Source organism: Chiloscyllium plagiosum, chromosome 38 (genome assembly GCF_004010195.1).
Source record: "Chiloscyllium plagiosum isolate BGI_BamShark_2017 chromosome 38, ASM401019v2, whole genome shotgun sequence".
In the NCBI taxonomy this organism is placed as follows: domain Eukaryota; kingdom Metazoa; phylum Chordata; class Chondrichthyes; order Orectolobiformes; family Hemiscylliidae; genus Chiloscyllium; species Chiloscyllium plagiosum.
In genome coordinates this window covers 7,021,996-7,048,498 of record NC_057747.1, presented here as the reverse complement: position 1 = coordinate 7,048,498, position 26,503 = coordinate 7,021,996, and the positions used below count along the sequence as shown (strand labels likewise).

General features: G+C 39.7%; 1 protein-coding gene across 5 annotated transcripts in view; it reads right to left on the bottom strand.

The window, feature by feature from the left end:
- The window catches only part of sec31b (SEC31 homolog B, COPII coat complex component), an 88,629-nt gene that overhangs the window by 32,787 nt on the left and 29,339 nt on the right, over positions 1-26,503 (bottom strand). For all 5 annotated transcript variants that reach the window (XM_043678749.1, XM_043678752.1, XM_043678751.1 and 2 more), the window contains 13 exons: positions 25,665-25,805; positions 23,951-24,093; positions 23,106-23,205; positions 22,686-22,847; positions 20,426-20,578; positions 18,033-18,263; positions 14,491-14,565; positions 13,799-13,891; positions 11,275-11,383; positions 7,431-7,609; positions 6,185-6,311; positions 4,486-4,631; positions 3,191-3,364 (listed from right to left, as the gene is read on the bottom strand). In XM_043678749.1, coding sequence (XP_043534684.1) covers positions 3,191-3,364; positions 4,486-4,631; positions 6,185-6,311; positions 7,431-7,609; positions 11,275-11,383; positions 13,799-13,891; positions 14,491-14,565; positions 18,033-18,263; positions 20,426-20,578; positions 22,686-22,847; positions 23,106-23,205; positions 23,951-24,093; positions 25,665-25,805 — 1,833 coding nt within the window. The remainder of the gene's footprint in view (positions 1-3,190; positions 3,365-4,485; positions 4,632-6,184; positions 6,312-7,430; positions 7,610-11,274; positions 11,384-13,798; positions 13,892-14,490; positions 14,566-18,032; positions 18,264-20,425; positions 20,579-22,685; positions 22,848-23,105; positions 23,206-23,950; positions 24,094-25,664; positions 25,806-26,503) is intronic.

Here is a 26,503-nt window from a genome sequence, read left to right as displayed (position 1 = left end):
TTTTATATCTTTCCCCTCTCACCCTAAACCACTGCCCTCTAGTTCTGGACTCCATGACCTCAGGGAAAAGACTGTCTACTTATCCTATCCGTGCCCCTCAATTTTGGAAACCTCTGTAAGGTCACCCCTCAGCTTCTGATGCTCCAGGGAAAACAGCCCCAGCCTGTTCAGCCTCTCCCCATAGCTCAAATCCTCCAACCCTGGCAACATCTTTGTTAATCTTTTCTGAACCCTTTCAAGTTTCACAACATCTTTCCGATAGGAAGGAGACCAGAATTGCAATGCAGCACCTCACATTTATCGGAATTAAACTCCATCTGCCAATTCTCAGCCCATTGGCCCATCTGGTCCAGATCCTGTTGTAATCTGAGGTAACCCTCTTCGCTCTCCACTACACCTCCAATTTTGGTGTCATCTGCAAACTTACTAACTGTACCTCTTATGCTCGCATCCAAATCATTTATGCAAATGACAAAAAGTAGAGGACCCAGCACCAATCCTTGTGGCACTTCACTGGTCACAGGCCTACAGTCTGAAAAACAACCCTCCAGCACCACCCTGTCTTCTACCTTTGAGCCAGTTCTGTATCCAAATGGCTAGTTCTCTCTGTATTCCATGAGCTCTAACCTTGCTAATCAGTCTCCCAGGGGGAACCTTGTCGAACGCCTTACTGAAGTCCACATAGATCGCATCTACTGCTCTGCCCTCATCAATCCTCTTTGTTACTTCTTCAAAAACATACACAGACAGTTCATTCCAGATCCTTAGCATGCACTGCACAAAAATGCTTTTTCCTATGCTGCTACTGGTTTTGAGCTATTCACCGTATGTCAAACCCCACTGGTTTGCAATCCTTTCTCCAATGGGAACATTTTCTCACCATCTGCTCTGTCTAGACCCTTCATGATTTTGAGGACGTCTATCAAATTTCCTATCAACATTCTGTTCTTTGAGTGGCTCAGTGGTTAGCACTGCTGGTTCACAGCACCAGGGTCCCAGGTTAGATTCCAGCCTCGGCTGACTGTCTGTATGGAGTTTGCACATTCTCCCCGTGTCTGCGTGGGTTTGCTCCGGTTTCCTCCCACAGTCCAAAGATGTGCAGGTCAGGTGAACTGGCTATGCTAAATTGCCAACAGTGCAGGTGCATCAGTCAGAGGGAAATGGGTCTGGATGGGTTACTCTTCGTAGGGTCGGTTTGGACTGGTTGGGCCAAAGAGCCTGTTTCCACACTGTAGGGAATCTAATCTAACTGAAGTCCCTCATTCTAGAGCCAGAGCACATAAATTTTCATATCCTTCCTAGGTGGTGTCGAGAACGAGTCATAATATTCTAGTTGAAGCCGAACCTTAATAAAGGTTCGGTATAATCCCTTGCTTTTAAAAACACTTATAGCTCTACTTTTAAAAATCTAGGATCCAGTATACTTTTACTCATTCTAAAAACATAGACAAAAAGAGAAGGCACCCAATTGCTGTCACAGTTCATAGACTGTACATAGTTAGAAAGGCAAAAGCGATGTTTTCACGATGGTATTTATGGTTGGTGTTTTGGATCTGACATATTGCCATCATTTACCAAATCCTACAGAACCTTCACGAAACAGCAATTAAATCCTGGTTAACCTGACACTGGAATTAGAAATGTGTTTGCGTATTTATGGACTGCACGTTCATCACTTGTGTGGGGGAAGAGAAATGAAATATTCCAGGGACAAATATATCCTAATGTAGGTGTTTCAAAGCCAGTCTGACAATACATTCTCCGTTTCTAGACGGGATCAGAGAATATCTGAGAAAGGGAGGACCTCAAAAAATTCAACACTAGTTAGCAACGTGAAAGTAATTGTTTTTGGCCAAGTCACTTTTTTCTAATTGGTGCCAAAATTAAATCAAGTTTATCTTTAAGCCCTTTTAAAAATAAAAAAACACAAAACATTCCACAAATCAGAAAGGCTTGCATTACAATTGAATAGATTTAAGAAACTCTGAGCTTTTCTTGAATATTTTGCTGTAAATTCTCAGTAGGCTGACACTACTAAAGAATGACGAAAGTACTTGAACCAAGAGGCTATTTGCCGAGGCATTAGTTCAACCTCCAACCTGGAACAAAACACACAGGACGATATTGGGTGCTGTCACTAATATTTAAAGAAAATAAAATGTTTGCACTGTGTCTACCTGAACTGCTAAAACAAAAATTAAGCACACCAATTACAGATTTTGGTCCTTCCAAACCCGGATTGGGTTAACAAGTGTAATTGGTATTGCATAGTAAAAAATTTTTTTGCTTGAACACATGGCTTCCAAAGTGTATAGCCATCGACAACTGGAATGAATTCTTCTGCAACCCCAGCACCGTGTGAATGGAACTTCATTACATCTCAATCATAAAATAGACTGGCATGGTGAGATATTGATTTATCTTGGGTAATAAAAGGGGATAAACATGGGTCACTCCTTTAAAACTAATCCTTAAAACAGGTCCAGTAAAAAAAAAATTACAGGAATAGGAGTAGAACATTCAGCTCTTAAGCTTGATTCCCTAGGATTAGATTATGTCTGCTCTATTTCTGAACTCATTTACTTACCTTGGTTCCATAACTCTTAGCATCTTTAGCCAATAAAACGTTATCAATTTCCAATAAAATAGAAGCAAAGTAAGGCTGAATGCTGGATTTCTGAAACAAAAACGAAGTGTTGGAGAAACTCATGTCCAGTCGCATCTGGGAGTGAGAAACAACTTTAATGTTTCAAGTGTTGTGAGTCTTCTTCAGTGAAGAAGTCATAAAAGACTCAAAACGTTAAATTTTGTTTCTCTCCCTATGGATGCTGCCTGCTCTGCTGAGTTTCTCTAGCACCTCCTGTTGTTTTGATTTCAGATTTCCACTGCAGTGTGTGAAGAAGTGCTTCCTAATAAAAGCCATGAACAGACTTGCTCAAAGTTTCCTCCCTTGTTCTGGAGCCTCCCACCAGAAGGAATAGTTTCTCTCTAACTAAACACTGGTATCATTCAATCATCTTAAAAAAAAATCAATTAGATTTTCTCTTTTCCTTTTGTACTTCATACTGCTCTGCTAGGTTTTGCTTCTCCATTAAGCCTGAAGCCTACAGAGAATTGGGTAACTATATAGACAGTCACACTATATTTTTATAGATAATGACAAATCGAGAAAAGTAATGCAAAGTCGAACCTGATTTGAAGTTGTCGGGAGGTAGCTCATTGCTGCTTCCAAACTTCCTTGTGCGGCCAGTAAGCTGGCATACTGCGTGAGTTTCTTTGCAAAGACTGGGCCCTCTGCAGCCATGTCTGTGCCCTGGAGTAACTCAATTGCTTTTTGTAAGATCATAATCTTTTCCACGAGGTCCTGATGAGAAGAACACAACTCATGATAGAAACTGTAAGATGTTCACCAGTAACAGTTTTTGTCAACATTAATTTCACGAACGTGGGTGTCATTGGTAAGTGCAGCATTTGTCACATATTTCCACTTGTCCTTGAGAGATGGTCATGTGTGGACTTCTTAAATCACAACAGGTCATTGGGCACAGATAGGTACACATTCAGTAGTGCTGGGAATAGGAATTGCAAGATTCAGATACTATAACAGCACAAGACAATTCCAAGTCAAGTGTGGAATTTAGCAGTTTTTGAACCTTTCCCCTGTTAAATAAGGACTTTGAATGAGGGTCCTTTATCATTTATCAGTCAAACATTACAATGCAAGATCTTAATGCATTCACTTCAGGTTTTGTGCTCAGATTGAAAAAAGACATCTGTTTCAGGAAACTGAAACCTTTCACATCCTATATCACCAATAAACATATTCAATACCAGTTTGCTACCAACCTCGGACAGAAAATCCCTCAATGTTCAGTTTCAACTTACGCACCATAATCTAACCTAACAGTTCCATTTTAGCCATCCTTCAGTCATTGATGATAGGCATGTAATTTAGCATTGATCAAGAGGCAGATTTCCATGTTAGAACCATGTAACAACAAGCTCATATCCAGGAGCAGTTCCACAGGTGGCAGAAATAGGCAGATACAAATAAAACAGAAATGTTGGAAAAACTCAGCACGTGGCAGGAACGGAGGCCAAATCCAGTGACACTTCCTCTGAAACACATTCACAAGACAGAAAGTGAGAGCGCAAGTGAGAAAGAGAACATTAATGCTTGCGACAAGGCGAGCAATGCAAAAGGTCAGGCAGGAGAAAGTACCAATTGAAAGAGGGAGGAAGGGGATGTGTGGGGAGCAATGATGGAAAGAGTGAATGCCAGGATGCCTCCAGTGGAACATGCAGCCCCTCAGATAGAGGATATTAAATCAAATACACAAAAATCTGATTTCAGACAGATGTGTGTTTTAAATTCAACTAAATCCAAGCATGTATGATCCACATTGGGTATAACTTTAGAACTAACATAATGTATGTGGCACATAAACACTGCAATGCAGAGAGATCTGAACTACCGGTTCCTACCTCGAGTGCAAGTGGAGTCGAGCTTTCATGAGTTTTAACCCAACATTCTACCAGTTTCTCAACATTTCCGGAGCAGATGTAGCAAAGACATGCCTGTATGCATAGCTTTCCCTCATTCTCCATTTCTAGACGGGATCCTAGGGTATCTAAGAAAGAGAGGACCCAAAAGATTGAACATCAGTTAGCGATGTGACATGAAGGGTTTTTGGCCCAGTCACTTTTTTTCTGATAGCTGGAGCCAAAACTATATCATATTTACCTTTAAACCCTTTTAAAAATAAGGAAACAAAACATTCTACAAATCAGAAAGGCTTGCAATACAATTGAATAAATTTAAGAAACTCTGAGCTTTTCTTGAATATTTTGCTTTAATTTCTCAATAGGCTGACACTATTAAAGAATGAAGAAAGTTACTTGAACCAAGATGCTATTTGCCGAGGCATTAGTTCAATCTCTAACCTGGAACAAAACACACAGGACGATATTGGGTGCTGTCACTGACATTTAAATAAAGTAAAATGTTTGCACTATGTCCACTTGAACTGTTTAAAAAAAAACACTAAGCACACCAGTTATGGATTTTGGTCCTTCCAAACCTGGACTGCACTGGAAGTAGCACTAGTGATTTTATTGCACAAAAAAAAAAATTGCTCAAATACATTGCTTCCAAAGTGTATAGCCATCGATGACTAAACTTTGCCGACTGACAACTGGAATGTATTCTGCTGCATCCCCAGCACCGTGTGAATGGAAGTTTAGATTGGATTAGATTACTTACTTACAGTGTGGAAACAGGCCCTTCGGCTCAACAAGTCAACACCGACCCTCCGAAGAGCAACCCACCCAAACCCATTCCCCTACATTTACCCCTTCACCTAACACTACAGGCAATTTAGCATGGCCAACTCACCTAACCTGCACATTTTTGGACTGTGGGAGGAAACCAGAGCACCCGGAGGAAACCCAAGCAGACACAGGGAGAATGTGCAAACTCCACACAGACAGTTGCCTGAAGCAGGAATTGAACCCGGGTGTCTGGCACTGTGAGGCAGCAGTGCTAACCACTGTGCTACCGTGCCATCTTTCCACTCTCACCCTAAACCTATGCCCTCTAGTTCTGGACTCCCCCACCCCAGGGAAAAACTTTGTCTATTTATTTTATCCATGTCCCTCAGCTCTCTTTTATATCTTTCCCCTCTTACCTTAAACCTGTGCCCTCTCGTGTTGGACCCCCTCCCTATCCTGGAGAAAAGATCTTAGCTGTTCACCTTATGCATGCCCCTTATGAATCACAAAATATACTGGCATGATGATATATTGATATATCTTAGGACTAGTGGAGTCTTACAGAAGCCAAGATGATCCCAGGTTCAACTTCAACTGCATGCTGTTCATAAACGGTTGACTTTTGTGCTGCGTAAGCAAAGGGACAAATCATTCAGGGTCACTGCACTCAAACGCTAACCAGAGGTTTTTTTTTAAAAAGGTATTTCAGGTGAGCGTTTGTCCCAACCATGACTGTGTTCAAATTACCTGCACATACCTGTCAATGATAATCACATAAACCACTGGTCAGCTCGACAACGGTATGCCTAGATCTGTAGAACCATTTGCAAATTACAAAGAAATCCCTCAAAGCATAACGATTGAAAAAAAATTTGAGATAAATTATATAGAAGAGGTGAAGTAGCAAACCTACCACATAGTAAAGGGAACACCTCAGGTTTGGCGTAAGTTAAGAGAGCAGCCAAAGCTTCTTTCCAATTATCTAAGTCACAGGATTCAACAATATCCCTCCAGTTGTGGGTGACTACAGAGGACACGAGCTGTAACAGGAGATTTATAATATTCAGTATTGGACAAACTGTGCAAACGATGCAAGCATGACAACCTGTGGAATTGTACTAGAACGGTTTAAAATGGCATTCCCACCAGTTTGCTTAGATTGCAATGCCTTCAATTAAATGGATACTATCACTTATAGAAGCTTTTGAAAGCTGTTTAAATGTGAAAGAAACAATGCTTTAGACAAGTCCAATGATTAAAAAAAAAATCAATTTGTGTAACAGAGTGACTGATGTACAAAACAATATGCTCTTTTTGCATTCAAATTGAAGGTCATAAGTTTAAAGGTAAAGTTAAACACACTTTAACATCCTGAAAAACTGTGGTCCTTGCTTAGCTGACATACATACTTCTATACTATACAAAAGTGTTCCAATCATTGCACTTTTCTATCCAATCAATGAAGTGAAAACATTTAAAAGCAATCATGGTAGTAGTTACAATAGATGGTACAATGTTGATAGCATTATTGATTATTGATTCTTCCACTGATGTTCCAACCATATTGTGAAGTATAGGAGTGCAAGCGGACTAATACCAACTACGCAGTTGTGACATTTTGCACTTCCAATTCAGGCACTGTGTAGACCAGATAACAAGCAGTACAAGGTCAGGAACAATATAGACTTTACACAACGAATCGACTTGTAATCCTGCCTGTATACAAGTTTTCCCTCTACCAATCCCTAGGTTTGACATTTTCCAGTTGTACAAACTTTTATGGTGAACTCAGTGAGATGACCAAGTTGACACGGTTGCCTCAATTCATTACATTAAGGAGGTTACCAAATGGAATAGATATTGGTCCCATTAATGGGAGATGGATTGAAACTGTTCCCAGAATTAAACAATTAAAATATGTCACTGCCCCAAGATGCTCCCCAGAGAACTACACCTCCTCCCATCCTGCCTCCTAAAAACACCATCCCTTATTCCTAGCAACATATTTGAACTGTTTAATTCTGAAAACAGTTTCAATCCAGGTCCCATCTTCCCTGATGCTCACTTTGTGAACAGTGTTGAATACTCTAATGCTGTTGCTTTACATTTTAGAGTGAATAAAGCTATATATGTGCTCTGCAGACTGACACAGCATTTACCCGTGAAATTTTTGTCTTCCTTTTTGCAAAATATCGGTTCTGTGTTTGAGCAAGAAGCTCTTCTCCTCCAGCTATAGCGAGAATGATGGCATCAGCGAAATGGTCATCTTTTAGACAAAGTTCAACAGCACCTTCAAAGTTCCCTATTAGCAAGGCTTGGCTGATCAACCCCTCAGTATCTGAAATAGATACAAGAATCCTTCAGTAAGTAGATCTATTACCGAGTTACAGTTAAAAACAATAAAGAGATAACATGACCTTGTTGGTTCATAACTAAGCTCCATACATGCCTTTAACTATTAATTTCCAGGAAGTGGTAACCAGCATTTACATACCATCTCAAGAATCTTCAGAGGCATGAGAAAATTCTGAACTAAAAGGTGGAGCATTAAGAGATCAAAGATTTGAATGAAGAGTTTTGTGTTAACAGAGATTTTAAATGAAGTGATGTGGGGGAATTAGAGAGGCAGCAGGGTTAGGGCTGGCAGCTGAAAGAATGTCAGTGGGGGGAGGGGATGGGCGCATAAGAGAGCAGAGAGCTGGAGAGGAATGGTTACATCACTGAAGAGAAGGGCAAGGTCATGAAGAGATTAACTCACCTGAATGGATGATCTCAAACATCAAATGACAAGATTAGGAGCCAATGCAAATCAGTGAGGAGAGGAGGAGAGGCTGGTGAGACTTGTTGTAAGATAGGATGCAGGCAGCAGAGTATTGAATGTGCTAAAGCTTACAGTGTGGAGGACAGGAAGCCAAACTAGGAGAGCATTGGAGGGGAACTGACAAAGCCATGGGCATGGTTTTCACTTGTGAATGCACAATGGCCAGGGCAGGTGGAAGAGACATAGAAAGTTCAGCTCAGACAAACATGATACCAAGGTATCAAAGAATCAACTGTGGTTGAGAAAGGAATTTGGACATAGGGGCTAGGAAAATTAAATGATTAAGTCTAGTATTGATTGTCCCTCCATCAGTTCAACAGCAACATTATAATTTGCTAGAAATTAACAGAATGAGTACTCTATTCAAAACCTAAATGCAGCTGTTACCAAAGAACAGTTACAAGCAAGTTAACTTCTGATGGCACGTGCTCCCTCAGGCAATCTTAACCAGCTGAGTAGCTGGGATGTTAGAATTAGTATCAACACCACAAATGAGAGAGATGGGGAAGCAGACAAAATAAGCCAGAGTTCTGGCAGTCAGGAAGTATCAAAGGACTGGAAAATTGCCAATGTGACATCTCTGTTCAAAAAGAGAGGCAATAGACAGGTAAGCAGATTAGCCTCAGATCTATTATTGGAAAAGTACTGAAATCAATTATTAAAGAAATAATCGTAGAATGTTGAGAAAATCATAATCTAATCAAGCAGAGTCAGCATGGTTTCACAAAAGGAAAATTGGGTGTGACTCATTTCTTAGAGCTTTCCAAGATAGTCCCAACCAGAGCAGTAAGAGGGGAAACTGTAGATGTGCTGTACTTGGACTTCCAGAAGGCATTCAACAAGATACTTCACAAAAGCTGAAGTCATAAGAGCCCACAACATTGGGAGTATTATATTGCCATAGTTAGGGAATTGGCTCATGGGCAAAAAACAGTGAGTTCAAAAAAGTAGCTCTTTTTCACATCGACAGTCTGTGACCAGTGGGGTTCCACATGGATCAGTGCCAAGACTGCAACTGTCTGTGATATATATTAATGACTTGGAGAAAGGAAGCAAGTACACTGCAGCCATGTTTGTAGATGACACAAAATAGGTGGAAAGATTGGTTATGGGAGGGATACAAATCAGTTACAGAGAGATATTAATAGTTTAAGTGGGCAAAATGTTGGCAAATCGAATATGATGTGGGGAAATGTGAACTTGTCCATTTTGGAGGGAAGAACAAAAGATCAGAACATTATTTAAATAGAGAAAACTTGCAACATAAAGGGATTTGGGGGTACTTCTGCATGGAAATCGGAAATTTAGCACACAGGGCTGTAGTTAATGGAATGTTGGCCCTTCTTTCAAAGGGGTTGGACATAAGACAGAGGAGCAGAATTAGGCTATTTAGCCCATCTAGTCTGTTCCGCCATTCGATCAGTTATGAGAGTAAGGAACTCTACAATGTGCTGGCGAAACCACATCTGGAGTCTTGTGAGGAGTTTTGGTGCCCTTAGTGAAGGGGAAATATTATTTAATTAGAGGCTGTTCAGAGAAGCTTCAGTAGGATAATCCCATGTATGGATGGGTTGTCTAATGAGCAAAGGTTATTTAGGACAAGAAGAAGTGATCTCATTAAAACAAATAGGATTCTTAAGAGCCAGGACAGAGTAACCAGTGAGAGAATGTTACTCATCATGGGAGAGTCTAGGTCCAGAGGGCATAACCTTAGGATCAAGGGGTGCCAATTTAAGCTGGAGATGAGAAGGAATTTCTACTCTTGAGGGTTGAGTGCCACAGAGAGCTATGGGGACAAAGTCCTTTTTTATATTTAAGGCTGAGATAGATTCTTGATTAGTAGGGGAATCAAGGATTGTGGGAAAAGGCAGGAAAGTGGATGCCTACAATCGTGTTGAATGATGAGACAGACTGGAGGGGCCAAACAGCCTACTCCTGTTCCAATTTCTTATGGTTACTGTAAGAGCAACCCAATTCTTATTTTTATATATATTTTAAATACTTTCCTCCCTTGGTTTTTATCAGTTTTTAGTCTTAGTAAATTTAATTAGTGATTTCTATTGGCTTCGGACCTGTACACAACTGCAGATGGCCCACGACAATCCTGTACGCAAGTGATAGATAAAGGGGTGGTTGATGAGATGAAGGTAACAATGACTGAAGAAATATCCAATGGATAGCTTTGCAATTGCTACTTTATGGGCAAGGGTCAAAATGTTATGCTTTTCTGCTTCAAATGCATTTAAGCGCTTGTTATTCTGCAATTGTGACCAGTGGCAAGATAAGAATTGAAACTATTTATCTGTTAAGATGACCTTGGATAACAGGTTCTGAAGTTGCTTGTTCTACTCAAAGGTTGAGGTTATGAACGCTGCAAAAACTGGCTGAAGCCACAGGGAGAAAGATGTGCATCAGCAAAGGCAAATGCAATTGTCTGGCAATGATCGCAGATGAAAAGGAATTAGATAAATGTGTGTGAGACATCCTAAAGGTGGTGTAAGAATCAGCTTAACAAACATCAGGAACCGGAGAGTGTCACTGAGATCATCAGAGAGGAGTGGTCTGGACAACTATTGAAGTCATGAAGAGCTCTTGATTGACCACTCGAGACAGACACTTGCACGTGGGAATATCAAGAGCAGATCTTGAGAATTTGTTTAAAATTAATTAGTCAGATGTGGGCTTCGTTGGCTATACCAGCATTTATTGCTCATCTCTAATTGCCCTCAAGGTGGTGATAGAGAGCTGTCTTGGTGAACCACGGATTTCCATTTAACGTTGGTGCACTGACAATGTGTTAGGGTGGGAGTGCCTGGAATTTGACTCAGCAACGCTGGAAGTGTGACAATATATTTCCAAGTCAGGATGGTGAGTGGCTTGCAAGTGGAGCTATTAACCATTGCCTTTGTCATTATAAATGGCAATAGTTGTGAACTTAGAAGATGCTAAAGGCACCTTGATGAATTTCTGGAGTGCATCTTGGATTTCTACAGCTCAAATCAAAAGCCTGTAAACACTGTAAATGCCATCATCAGGTGCAACTAACACGCTCACAGGAACAGTGTTTCAGTATGACACTGTGTCAGTAGCACCAGCAGTGCATGCATCTTGAAGCTTGCTGCAGCTGCTAAAGTTATTGACCCTTTTCAAAACGCATTTCCCAAGAACCATCTACTATTTACCTCCTGTGACAGGGATTTCAAAGAGAGGTCTTTCCCCTGGAATATTGTCAAAGAAGTCAGAAGTTGTTGAGGCATCCCCCGCAGCTACAGACTCCTCAGAGCTCGAACTCTGGAAAAGCAGGGAAACAAAAAATTCAAAAATCATCACCTTTGAGGACAGAAGCATCCACACTCCACTGAACAAAGTTATAAACAGTACTCATTTTTTGATCTCACAACATTAAGACTACTTAGGACTGACTAGGTTACAAAGAACTATGCATGCTGTTTTTGAAAGATTTTGGAAATTGCAGTTTACGCATTAATGCTATTTAAATCACATTGATAATGCAGTGCTCATTTGTAATCAATTTGCACCCTGCATTCAATGAAATAAAACTACATGCCAGCAGCTGAACTTTCTTTTTTAAATCTAGCCTATAATCAGAATGTTGGCATTATCAACATTACTGTGGATCTACAAATACTTATAGCAATCTGCTTTAAACCTTTTTTGACATTATAACTATCTACTTGCCAAACCTAATGATGGAGTTTCAATGCACATTTCACCTCATCCCATCCCTATTGCCCCATCTGCTGGCAACCATCAACCACTGCATAACAATCCAAACTTTTAAAAAAAAGGGTTTTGTGATTTACACATGAAAGAAGTGAAACTATCACTGTATTCTAACAGATGAAAGGCTTAACAGACAATCAATTCTTCAATGTATAATTTCAGTTACATCACACTGCAAATTTTTGCTATAAATTCTGTGTTACGATCGAGCCCTCCACAATCACCTGATGAAGGAGCGTCGCTCCGAAAGCTAGTGTGCTTCCAATTAAACCTGTTGGACTATAACCTGGTGTTGTGTGATTTTTAACTTCAAACTTGGATTGACTTTGACAAATAGAATCTTGGGTAGAAGGTTTCTTCATACTGCCTCTTTCCAGACTACATTCTTTATATTCCCATTTCTGTAGTCATATCTGCTTCTTTAGTTTTGCTTATAGATTTAACTGACCCATGGTATTCTGTAACTTAAAAAAAGGTATACCTTGCAATTTTTGCTTTTAAGAATCTAATTTATGTTCAGCAATGTTTGTCAAATTCTATTTCCACTTCACCAAGCTCACTCACCTTTTCGACATGTAAATCTAGTTCAATCCAAGCTTGGATTGGCAATCGAAGATAAAATTTAAAGACCAGCAGAAACAGGAGAATGCCATCTAGCCTCTATATGCCCATGTGCATAAATCACTAAAGGTTAATGCACATTTACAAAAAGTAATGTTGTACTCTAAAATCATGAAAGGCTGCAGCACAGGAAACCATCATATCAGGACCTGCTCTCTCTAAGAGCTACTCAGCTAGTTCCACTTTCCTGCCTTTTCCCATTAGCTCTGAAATATTTTCTTTTCTGATAATTATCAAATTCCCAATGAGATGGAGACAGATGTAAAATTAGGGTCACAGGTCTCAGAACAATGGGCAGACTATCTACGGCTGAGATTAAAGAATAATTTCTTCTGTCAGAGGGTTGAGACTTTTTGGAATTTTTTACCCTAGAGGGCTGTAAAACTCAATTATTTGGCATTGAGGTTGAGGATCAGCCATGGTCTAGAATGGCAGATCAGGGTGTAGGAGCTGAATGGCCCACTCTTAATCCTCTTACATTCCCTTTTGAAAACCACAGTTAAATCTGATTCCATCAGTTGCGCAGGTTGAGCATTCCAGATGCCAAGAATTCACTTTGTAAAGAAGCATAATTTCATGTCATCTCTCATTCTTTTAACACCCACCTTAAGTGAATGTCTTCTGGCTCATATCGCTTCAGGCAATGGGAACAATTTCTCTCTATCTATATAAGTAGGCCTTAAAGGGGTACAGCATAGATTCATCAGCATGATACCAGAGAATAAAGGTCAAATGATGAGGACTGGTTGCATAAATGTGGCTTGTAACCTTATGAGCTAAGAGGTTCTATCTATCTGCAGTATTTAAAGTTAAATAAATCTCAAACACAATTAGACTATTTAAGTGAACTCAGGAAGCCGTTTTCCAAAGGGAAGAAATCAGAAATACTCTGCTCCAAGAAGGCTGTGGATTCTGGACCAATTAAAATTTGCAGATGGACATCAACATCTATCATAGGTACTGCATACCAAAGGAATGGATCTGTGCTAAATAAATGGAATTGAGGTTCAGATTAATCACAATCTATCATAATAGTAGAGCATATTCAAAGAACTGAATGGCCTACTCTTGTTAATATGAAAGTTTACAGTCAGTATTAGTACCTGCCCACAGCTTGCTTGAAGATCAGAGTAAATGCCTGGACTTCAGATTCTACTGCAATTTGAACTTCTATATTATTAATTCACAATTCAGCTTTTCTTAAACTGCGACTAAATAAGTTGTCTGTCTAAGCATGGTATTACTACTGCTGGACCTGGAAAAACATACAAGTACATGTGTACCTGGAAAGGTGCCAAGGCCAACGAAATTTGGGAACAATTATAACTGAACAGCAAGTACCTGACTAGAGACACCTGGCGTCTTCTGTACTCGTTCATTAGCTTCCACTTCTAGACTTTTCAATCGTGCACTGTTACCTAGAGCCGAGGCGATCTGAAAGCGATAATTTAATGCGGTGACCACAACTGACAACATTCAGAAAGAAAGAAAAATCAGAGAATAAATCATAAAATAATTACAGATCATTCAGATAGATAGGAGAGGAGAAAGCATGCAAATGAGAGCGCAAAATATGGTATAGAAGTGGGTGAAAGGTTAGCCTGAGCAAACAAGCAAGAGCACGTCCAAAGAAAACTAAGGGAGCGTGCAAGAACAGGAGACAGTAACAGAAAGGGGTGAAGACGACAATGTGGGCAAGACAAAATGGACGAGGGAATTCAACGTATTTACAGAATAAAGAAAACACTTTCAAAGAAACTCAGTTTACATCATCACAGGAAATCAATCAGCTCATTGCTAAAAAAAATCATTTTCTTTAATTTAAAAAAAAATTAACATGATCTAACAAGTCATTGCTTGAATTGACTTTCTGTGGTTCAATGCAAATGTATGACATATTAGCAAGCAGCTTCACCTCACTTACTCCAATGCCAATGTGTAACCATACTTATAGATTCAAACCTCACCAAGTAAATTCAGTGCTCTGTTAATACCATCTACAGTTAGACTTTCCGAAGTCATAGCGTGTTTACCTGCTTATCCAATCCTTCCTTACTGTAGCCAAGCAAATTCAAGTATTTTGTCCGAGGGTCTTGTTCAAAGTTTACCTGGATGGAGGCAAGTATTAATCTGCATTAGTACAGAACTGTTTCACCCTCATTAACACGATTGACATTGAACCATTTAACTAGAAAGTTTTTAAGGGATAAATGCACTGCCAAAATGGTCCTATGCCACACGGATTAAGGAGATCCTTGGTTTGTGCCAAGTTAGCTGATTTCTGGAGAACTGATGGGATTGCCTTTGTGCTCCTGAGGTGGACAGGAGGATTCTCAGACTGCACTGCAAGGATAGGATCGTGTTTGACTCAGATGGTCAAATAGCTGCTCGACAACATTCGTGTTGAACAACTACAGAGGCAAGGGATTTGAGAGCTGCAAAACAGCATACCAACAGGTGCCTACAGGAGCAAAGAGACAAAAAAATTGGAGGGAGCAGGAGTAAAATAAAAACTAACTTGATTATCAGAGAAGGACAAGCAGGAGCCTTCAGTAAGTTGTATATCTATACATTCACACCAATTGTAAACATGGTTGAGAACTAGCTGAGTGCAAATAGACAGATAGTAAGGCAAATGGACAGGTGCTGTAATTGGCAGGACTCTATTAGTGATGCCCCATAGGATTTTGTCAATAAATATTCACTATATTTATCAACATCACAGATGAAGAGACAGAAAGCCTCATGTCAAAGTTTGTTGATGATACAAAGATGAGCAATATTGTAAACAGTTTAGAAGAAGCATGAAAATTTCCAAGTCCGGTAGCACAGCGGTAATTTCTCAGGGCTAGTAATCCAGAAGCTCAGGCCTGTGTTTTGGAGACATGGATTCAAATCCCAACATGGCAAATGGTGAAACTTGAATTTAATAGAAATCTGGAACAGAGCTGACCTAATGGTGACCATTGTCGATTGTCATAAAATCGCACTAGGTTCACTGATGTCCTGCAAGGAAAGAAATCTGCCATCCTTACTTGGTTTGGCATACATGCAACTCCTGATCCACCACGATGTGACTGACTCGTAACTGCCTTCTGGGCAATTATGGATGGACAATAAATGTTGGCTTAGCCAATGATAACCACATTCGTGAATTAATACTTTAAAAAATTAAGTGAATTGGCAAGTAAATTTCAATGCAGGTACATGTGTGGCCATCTAGTTTGGACTGAAAAAGAGCAGAACAATTTTTCTGGAACACAATAGTTTTGATCTCCTGATTTAAGGAAAGACATACTGACATTGGAGGCAGTCCAGAGGTTGACTAGGGTGATTGCAGATGTGGAGGGATTTTCTTATGAGAAGAGACTGACATCAAGGGTTTCTTCTCTCAGAGGGAAGTGAATCGGTGGAATTTTCTATCACACAGAGATGTAGAGACTGGGTCATTAAGTACATTCGGAGATGAGTTGACATATATTTAGTCAGAAAGAGAATCAAGGGTTATGGAGTAAGGTGTTTAGGATTATCAGACCAGCTGTGATCTCACTGAGTGGCAGAGGAGACTTGATGGGCCAAATTGCCTACCTCCGGACATACATCTTAGCAATCGATTGAGCAACAATTACCATAACTTTAAAACTGAGGTGAGCAGATTTGGTTTCTGCTTCTGCTTTAGTTGTGCCCACAACACAGGCTTACCATATTCATATTTCCCAACATTTTTGGGGTAGTGCTAGTTAACCTGCCAAAATGGTGACCTTGATAATGAAAACTCAGGCAAATTAACATTCTGAAAGCACATTTTAACTCATTGGTCCTACAAAGTCATGATAGACTTTGCTTTTGCTGTGCCTATTCTTCAGCATATCGGGTTATTTTCAGTCATTTGATTGTCAATAGTTGCATCTACTGTTGCAAAGGCAGGAAAGGTGTACATATAGAGTTAGGTCACGGACCAGCCATGACCATCTGAACGGTGGAATAGACTTGGGGGGGCTAAATATTTATTTTTGGTCCTTGGAAAATTATTTCAAACATAAATTATTTTGGATGGTGAGGAAGCCACATTAACATTGCTGTCAAATGTTTTATCCATTTAACAAAGAACCAGCAGATCTTAGGCCCTGTCAGGTCACAGGACAATAGGTATGTAATTTCAGCAACAGTTTTCAATTATTCATCAAACTTAAGTTTAAATAATGTGTAAAACTACAAAACATTAAATAATTATTCAGTGCAAAGATAGCTCTAGCTGATGATACTGTGACAGAAACAAATCCTGTCTGGTAAAATTTCAGTATTGTATCTTTACCAATTAACATTTTAAAAAATAGTGTACTAATTTTAAAAAATTTCCTCAAATTGCATTTCTACAAGTGTTTTGTTGTTTCCACAGAAGAAATATCATATTCAAATATTGTTTGAAAATATTTACCAGTTTCAAAGGGCAATTTTAAATTAATGGGAATGAATGATCAGAAACCAGCTAAAGTTTGCAATCTTATATTTAAGTTTTTATCTTATCTCTGATTTCCTGCAGACTCACAATCCCACCTCAAACTATATACCTCTTACTTCAGTATCTACTGCCACAGCCCACCACTGATGCTCATGTTTTCAGCTGACTAGATTGCATACTTCTGAAACACCCATATTCTCTGTCTCTCCTCATTGAGGACTATCCTTAAAATGCACTGCTGCTGATGGTTTTGTCACCCATCCTGCTAACTCCTCCACAATTTCCATATTTGTTACACCTGTCTGCTGTGCTTCAAACGTACAAGATCCTGAGGAGACTCTACAGGGTGGAGGCTGAAAGGGTGCTTTCCTTTGTAGGTGAGACCAGATCCCACCCCCTATTTAAGAGAGATGAGGAGGGACTTTCTTTTCAAAGAGGTCTCAAGTTTTTGAAATTCTCTCCAAGAGTAGAGGAGGCAGAGTCATTGAATATTTTTAGGGCAGAGGTAGATAGATTATTGACTAACAAAGGAGTCAAAGGTCATCGGAGTAGCCAGGAAACTGAATTTGAAGTCATAATCGGCTCAGTCCACAATCATATCAAATTGCATAGCAGGTTCAAGGTGCCAAATGACATTCTCTTTCTAATTTGTAGGCATTTATGTTCTGGGACTTTTTCCTACATTAATGCTACTGTAAAAATACAACTTTTTTGCAGCATTAACCACATTATTTATTTGACAGACATTGTAATTGTCTGAAACTACAGCGTCATTTCACGCAAGGAATGGTGGGCAATGAAAAAAAATCAAAGCAGATTCCTGTTCACTTAAATGGTTAAATAATTAATATTCTGACCATTGCTCAAAAGAAACCTGCCTCAAAGTAACAGGAAGCCAAAAAGCTTGGATGTGTAGCTGTCTACTCCCCTGTTGGTTTCCACACTGTGGCATGCATACACTCTTAAAACATCTAAAAGTTCAGTTAAAATATTCTGAAAATGGCTTTCATACTTTGAACTAATCTTTTGCTTGAGGAACAAAGTTAGCTGTGAATTATAACAAGCATAGTTGGCAAGCTCTAGTATTCAGTAAGCTGTCAAAGTAATATGCACCTTTAAGAAGTTCCAGATGTTCTTGTCAAAATCTGTAGGAGCAGTATTAATCTTAGACTGACAATACTGAACAAAAGCCTCTGACCGGAGAGCTGTCTGGAGTTCGTTGGAACGGTGCAAAAACTCTGTCTCTGTAGTAACCACACTGACAAACACTTGACGCGCAACAGGTTGCTGTATCTGTGGTGGAGACGCTTTCGGGTTGGAAAAAGTGATCAGCTTCCCTCCAAACTGCAATATAAAGATGCAGGGTTAAGAAAAAAGTGGTCAGAAAGACTATCTTGACTTCTTTATAAGCATAATTATAAAATAACACATTGTTTAACAAATGTCTCTCAAGAAATTGTTTGGTAGTTTAGAAATCAAGTATTATTAAAAAGAAAGACAAAGCGTCGAAGATTTTTGTCTTGTACATATCTGCCACTGGCAGGAATTGTAAATGTTTATACTTATACCTTTTCTTATGCAGGATAAATTGTTGCTTGCTTTGAAATTTATATTCTCGCTCTATCCTGGTGATTAAAGGATTTGACAGTTTGTCTCCCTTTTCAGCAATACTTTGAAGTGGTTTCAGAGAAGTTAATTAGGATATTCGGGAAATTAAATCAATTCTAAATGTACAGACCCCTAAATACATGCATAGAATCATAGAATTGTACAGCATGGAAACAGACCCTTCGGTCCAACTCATCTATGCTAACAAGTTATCCTAAATAAATCTAGTTCCATTTGCCAGCATTTGACCCATATCCCTGTAAACCCTTCCGGATTCATATATCCATCTGGATGCCTTTTAAATGTTATAATTGTACCAGCCTCAACCACTTCCTCTGGCAGATCATTCCACACACACACCACCTGTGTGAAAACGTTGCCCCTTAGGTCCCTTTTAACTCTTTCCCCTCTCACTTTAAAGCTATACCCTATAGTTTTGCACTCCTGTACCCCAGGTAAAAGACTTTGGCTATTAATCTTATCCAGGCCCCTCAAGATTTACCATTAAGTGTATAATTCCTGCTCTAATTTGCCTTTCCAAAATACAGCACCTCACATTTATCTAAATTAAACTCCATCTGCCACTCCTCAGCCCATCGGCCCATCTGATCAAGATTCCGTTGTACTCTGAGGTAATCTTCCTTGCTGTTCACATCACCTTCAATTTTGGTGTCATCTGCAAACGCACTAACCATGCCTCCTATGTTCACATGCAAATCATTTACATAAATGATGAATGATGAATAACTTCAAACCTTTTTTATTTGTATTCATTCAAGGATTATGGGCGTCGCTGGCTAGGCCAACATTTATTGCCCGCTCCTAATTGTTGGGACTCAACCACATTGCTATGGTGCTGGAGCCACACAAGGACTAGACCTTTCCTAAAACAACATTAGTGAACTAGATGGGTTTTTCCATAACATTCGACAATGGTCACCATTAGACTCTTAATTCAAATTCCACCATCTGCCATGGCAGGAATTGATTTGAGGTCTTCAGACATTTACCTGGGTTTCTGGATTAATAGTCTACTGACAATACCACAAGGGCAACGCCTCCTCTCAAAACAATTACAAATGTTGTTACAGCAAGAGATTTTGCTTTGAAGGAATAAGATTAACTCAGGCAATTGCAGAGCTTTTCTACTTTACCACTTTCTAAACAGGACCATTATAGAGGAATCATTGTTTTTTAAGTTTATTTAAATATCTAAACACTATGGAAACAGCTTGCTCTCATTTGTTCAAACCAGGAAATCTAAGATGTATATGCAGTCTTCACCTTGTGGTTTAGCTGCAGGAATTCTGAACAGTAAGAAGCTGCCTGTATAATAGGATGTTTTCTGGAAAACGAATTTCTGGCTAACTTCCTTGGACCTGACAAAACATACTGATTCTGAATGGCCACATCATAGTGCAAAAAGAAATCAGCCTACATCTATCGAGGAAAGATAACAAAAGCAGGACAAGGGAATTTCATTTCAAGCTGTCCTGAAGCGAATGTTAGACCTGAAAAGTGCATGTCGAAAAGTTTTCGACCAAGGAATTTAAAATGAGAATGCTCGTGCTGTAGCACATACATGATGGGACAATTAACTTCTCAGGGCTAAGTCCACAATGTCAATCTAGCCAACTTTGTGGTGCGGCAACGAGGGGACCATTGGGAGAAAATCAATGACATTTTTCTGAAAGATTATTCACACATGGTCTCAATATTGACATCACAGAGGGCATCGCAATGACTTTCATTGATGCTGTAATTGAACATCACAGCTCTCTTAAAACTCCATATGTATGGCATTCCTGATTCAGGTGCAACATGTGTCAACTCCACCTTACAAGACTGGGGACAGTGTTTCACCAATCAACCGCACAATATAACAAGTCATGACTTACAGCAAATGATGCTCCCACAGGTCGACGGATCCATTTGGGGGGTTTTTTCAAAGGAAGCACCACTGTGGGTGGAACGGATTTCTGTGGGATATCTAGAAGAGAAAGAGTCTGCCCTGTTCCAAATGGGTCCAGATTGTTGAATGAGGAAGAAATCTAAATCCAAAAACAATATGGTAAAAGGCATTTCAGAGCACTTTCGTAGGTTAAAATCTGCAACTCTATACTGTAATCAAGGTGAAAATTTCAAATGGTTCTTTAATTTTCAGAACACTTAATTCGGCCCTGAGCATCAGGATCAAGAAAGGACAAATTTCAGGCCTCCGGTGAAATCTAATCTGTTCAATTGACTTTGTGACAATTCGAATGGAGAGGGAAGAAATACTTCAGAAAATCTGAGAGCGAGAGTGGTCCGGAAGCATGAATTATTACAGCTAAAACCTAAAGATTAGATTACTGACAGCGTGGAAACAGGCACTTTGGCCCAACAAGTCCACATGGACCGTCCGAAGAGCAACTCACCCAGACCCATTCCCCTACATTTACCCCTTCACCTAACACTACGGGCAATTTAGCATGGCCACTTCACCTAACCTGCACATCTTTGGACTGTGGGAGGAACCTGGAGCACCCGGAGAATGTGCAAACTCCACACAGACAGTCGCCTGAGGCGGGAATTGAACCCGGAACTGTTATTTTCAAACAAGTCAAACAATGGCTCCTTACGAGATTCAAGTATCATACTTAAAAATTAATGACATGAGAAAGAAGTATGTTACCAGAGAGACAAAGTATCTTGAGAACAGAACAACAGCAATAAATATCATAGACCTTAATGCTTGTCAATAGGTCACTGTGGGTAGCATCAAGGAGTATGTCTATTTGAAACAGATAGCTATACTTTAGGAGGAGGAGTTGAGCATGGGGAACATGATGTTATGGAACACTACAAGCCCTTTAAATCTCTCGATATATGACAACTTTACATTTAGATCATTGGTTGTAATGAACAGCATGACTGTTTTGCCATACGAGAAGATTGGCGTCAGTCATAATACAGGGAACACAGCAGCCACAAGCAATACTGAAGAAGAAACTGTCAATATCCTCCCCCCATAGAGATTTATAAAATCATGAGGGGTATGGATAGTGTTAATGGTAGCTTTTCTCTAGGATGAGGGATTTCAAGACTGGGAGCATATTTTTAAGGTGTGAGGAGAGATTTAAAAAAGACGAGGGGTAGGTGTTTAACAAAGAGGCTAGCTCTGGTCTGGAATGAACTTCCTGAGGAATTAGCGGGTGTGGGCACTTACAATAGTTAAAAGACACTGAGATAAGTACACGAGTAGAAAAGGTTTGGAGGGATATGGACCAGGAGGCAGGTGGGATTAGTTCAGTTTGGGATTATATTCGGCATGGACTGAAGGATCTGCTTCTGTGCTGAATGACTCCATGACTCTGTAACACATTATTTTCTTTAAAGAGGAAAATTAACATCCATGAGAATTCTAATTTTAGATAATGGAAGTTTGTACCACATGTACTTTGAAATACACAGTAGGCAACACTTGAGCGTTGAATTCTTCCAATGCCTCTCATCTCAATAATGCGTATTTGCTGAATCAGCTATAGCCCAGTCAGCAGCATTTTCACCTTCTGAATTACAAGATTGTGGGTGCAAGACTCCACACCAGAAATTTGAGCACAAAATCAAAACTGACTTTCTAGCGCCGTGCTAAGAGTATGGATATTGTTTTTTAAAAAGTTCCTGCTTAAAACTGTTAAAATTATATTGGTTAACCATTTAAATGTTAACAGGTGTGTTTACTAAAAGTAAACCACCGACATATTTTTTCAGCTCTGCAGTTTAAATTGGCAAATCTACAGGAAAAGCTAAACAACATTTTATATAAGATCAAGAAATATTCCTTCTCCAAAAAGAAGTAACTTTTCTGCAGTCTATTTTCAACATTAACTTTAATGTATTAAGGCAAGACCAATACTTTTCAATTAACCGTTTAAGTTTTTACTACTTTACAAACCTAGTGCTGAGGGAACACTGGAATACTGGAACCACCCTCCTTTGAATCAGACAAAAAAAAACTAAGGGCCAGTCTGTGCCTCAAAGATGAACTTAAAGGATCTTGCTTCAAAGAAGAGCAGGGTAGCTTTCCGTAGTATGCTGGCCAATAATTACCTCTCAATCAACCTCACTAAAGCAACTTATCTGGTCACGGTCATATTGTTGTGTGTGGGACCTTACTTTATCAACATGGCTTTGTTTCTGTGCTTCCAGACTCCCTCCCATGACAGAATAAACACTGATTCGTCCATCAAAGGAAGCAGCTGAGAGGACTGCTGGGTTCCGCGGGCACCACTGGACATCAAAACACCACTGACTGCTTGTTGGCAGCTCGTAGACCACCTGAAACCAATGACACCAGCAAGACTGAGTGCCTGATTAAAACAGAGAGTTGTTGCATGTCAGATTGTAAGAGCTAGTAAAATTATCCATTAGGCTGCTGTTATTTGAGAAAGACCAAGTAAATCCCATTAGCAGATTAACTATGAAGGCTTATGTAGAATTTAGTTGTCATTTACGTCATCTTTATTTATAAAAAATAGCTTCTATCGCACTTGGCTGAGACTGAACTCACTGTTGCTCCAAGTGCCTGACACCCACCTCTCCAGTGTTGGGATTCCAGCATAAGATCCTATTGTCTTTTGCACTGCTTAGGAGCAACTCTGCATCGGCTTGACACCACGATATGGAAAGAATACCCCTGAACAAGAAATTAAACATGTTAGGGAATAAATTCAACTCAACCTGCACTTTATCAGATTTCCAGCTCGAATCCTCTTTTGCACCGTATGGGTAAGCTTCTGCTCTCAGCCTTTCAACATGGGAAAGGCCTTAGCCTATCTCTGTAACTGCCCTGTTTCAACTGGTGTGAACCAATTATTTTCAGAGTTTACTGAAGACTACGATTTCTCGTCCTCCCAATAATATTACAATGAAAATTTGTCCAGAAATAAAATGAGAACCGTATTGACAGGAGGTAGAAAGGGGGTGGGTGGGACTGGGGTAGAAGACTCATTGAATGATGAGAATTGTCCAATAAATAAAGTCAAGGAAGTTGGTTTCAGAAAGAGATAGAGAAATTAAAAATGGAGGAAGAAATGAGTGAAGGAACAAAGTGGACCAAAACAAAATAACGAGGAGGAAAGGACTGGGAACAGAAAGGTAACACCACCTTTTAAATATCTAAACAACAGAATGTAAAAAATGATTGTATGCAAACCAGAGAAAGCACAAATGACAAACTATTCCTTATTTCCACACTTGTTAGGTTTTTTTGCAATCAAGTTGATAATTTATTTATACTTCATCTTTCAACACTACATTCCCATAAAGACATATTCCATATATTCACGCATCCTAGCCGTTTATTGCTTCTGAAAACAAAGTTTGGAATTATACATGTGCAGTCCCATATGGCTTACTGTGTTTTAATAATGTTTAAATACCTGGTATGATTCTCCAACACCTTGAGGGGAGACGTGGCAAACCTCAAGTCCCATATCTGCAGTATAGGCATTCGATCATCTTCTGATGCAAGAACAAGTTGAGTTGCAACTTCAGGGTTCCAGGCCATTCCAGAACAACGCATCTGTAAAAGTCAAATTAAAACATGCTGGTTATTTTACATGACATTAATCTACATCTCTAGGAGAATTATTAAGGTAAATCGCTAGGTTCAATGCCAACATAGACTAATGGGCTAAATTGTGTCCTTCCATGTTATAATCACGACGACTACTAAGTAATGAACTCTAGTGTTTAAAAATCAGGAGTTTAACATAAGGGTTAGGCACTGCTCTGTCAGGTACAGCATTAGTAAAAAGCTGAATAAAGCATGTCAATACCATGCACAGGAAGAGCCCCTTGTTACACAGCTCCATTCCTGGTGTCGGTCTGCAAGATTTACTTATTTCAATCAAACTAGGTGAAAATTGGTGCTTTTGTCAATACTATTGGGAACTGCACTGAGACAGACCAGATGTATTTCACCGTGAATATGTAGAAGAGATCGTCATCCTATAAGAGTAGGGCTCATTCAAACCCATACCCATTGTGTATACAACATAGCTAAGGATTTTACTTCTGAAAAGCATCCATTCATTTTTCAGCATAACTCATTTGTTTCTTTTTAACATCCATCACAGAAATTTTAAAAAATAAGTTGTTGAAAGGGTTATATTAAACACAATTGTCAAACCATTTGTCAAAGCTTTTCATCTTGCTCTTATTAGGCTAATTTGTAAGAATATTAGTGTAATATTCAGTTTAAACTCATTGGGAAAAAAAAGGTGCTGGTTGCTTTGTGGATTGATTGCTAGAGGCAATGCTAATGAGAATGCACCAGTTTTATGATGACTGATAGTTTACTATGAAGCATTGTCTAAATTTAAACCAGGCATGTTCATCCTTGCTGCTCAGCATTGTTGAGAGGAATAAATCAGACAATGGCTGTCATCCTTTTCAGTTGAAACAGGCACAGTGTAATCACTGGCTCTGTCTGTCTTAAGAGAACAAGGCCCTGTGTTTTAATATTTGTAAGTTCTGTACCAAGTGGGAAACATTGAGCCTAATAGACAATTTTAAATTGATTGCCAGTGGGGTTCTTAGAACAGTCAGTATTATGTTGCAATGTCACCCAAATACAAAATCCCAACTAATGTTGGATGCAGTTTTCAGTTGTGCATGTATGAGTTGGTTGCATGTGCTTCATAACTTGCCTTGTTGGGACTTACTGTTTGATTTTATCCAGTCTTTGGGATGTAGGGCCATCATAATTAGTATTACATGGCACTAACACAAAGCCGCTGTCTAGTCATAAAAGCATTCTGCATATCACACAAATATGTAATGTGGCATGTGAATTTTAGTGCTGGAATAAAGCTAGTTATGTAGACCATACTTGCCAAAGACTAGTGGACCATATCAAACAGAATGGCCGTTCTGCTGTTTGCAACAGTCAGGGAAGGCACAGACCACTCCCAACCATTCTTACAGGTTGTCTTGACAAATGCAAGATGAAAAACTTTGTCTTTTTGCAGCAATAATCAATAAATGGCTATTTATGTTAAACTGGTGAAACAGTGCCTCATTTTCACCCACTGAACACAAAGACACAAAGTTCTGGAAATGTACATGAAGATTCATCAAGTCTGCACTCACTCTGCTGCTGTGATCACTGACTTTGATGATAGGTTCATTCTTTCTTAGATCCCATACCACAGCTCTGCCACTTGGATGGGCTGAAGCCAGGATGTGCTGCACCTGTCGATTCCAGGCTACACAGCTGATATCCTCAGAAGGCTGCATGAATTCAAAAGATTCCATTCACCAAACATATGAAAAACAATTTTGAGAGAAATGGCTCATAACTGTAGTACACAACTCATCCTTCAAAAGCATTTTCATCCCTTTTCATGACTCAAGCAAATGAATTTGAGGAAATAGCGTCAACTGATCGAATACACACAGGCACAAACTTGAATCCTAGCAACTAAGACAGCTTTAAAGAAAAACTCAAGGGGGAAGCACACTTGGCCATGGCATAGAGTCATAGAGATGTACAGCATGGAAACAGACCCTTCGGTCCAACCTGCCCATGCCGACCAGGTATCCCAACCCAATCTAGTCCCACCTGCCAGCACCCAGCCCATATCCCTTCAAACCCTTCCTATTCATATACCCATCCAAATGCTTTATAAATGTTGCAATTGTACCAGCCTCCACCACTTCCTCTGGCAGCTCATTCCATACACGTACCACACTGTGTGTGAAAAAGTTGCTCCCTAGGTCTCGTTTATATCTTTCCCCTCTCACCCTAAAACTATGCCCTCTAGTTCTGGACTCCACGACCCCAGGGAAAATACTTTGCCTATTTACCCTATCCATGCTCCTCATAATTTTGTAAACCTCTATTAGGTCACCCCTCAGCCTCCGATGCTCCAGGGAAAACAGCCCCAGCCTGTTCAGCCTCTCCCTATAGCTCAAATCCTCCAACCCTG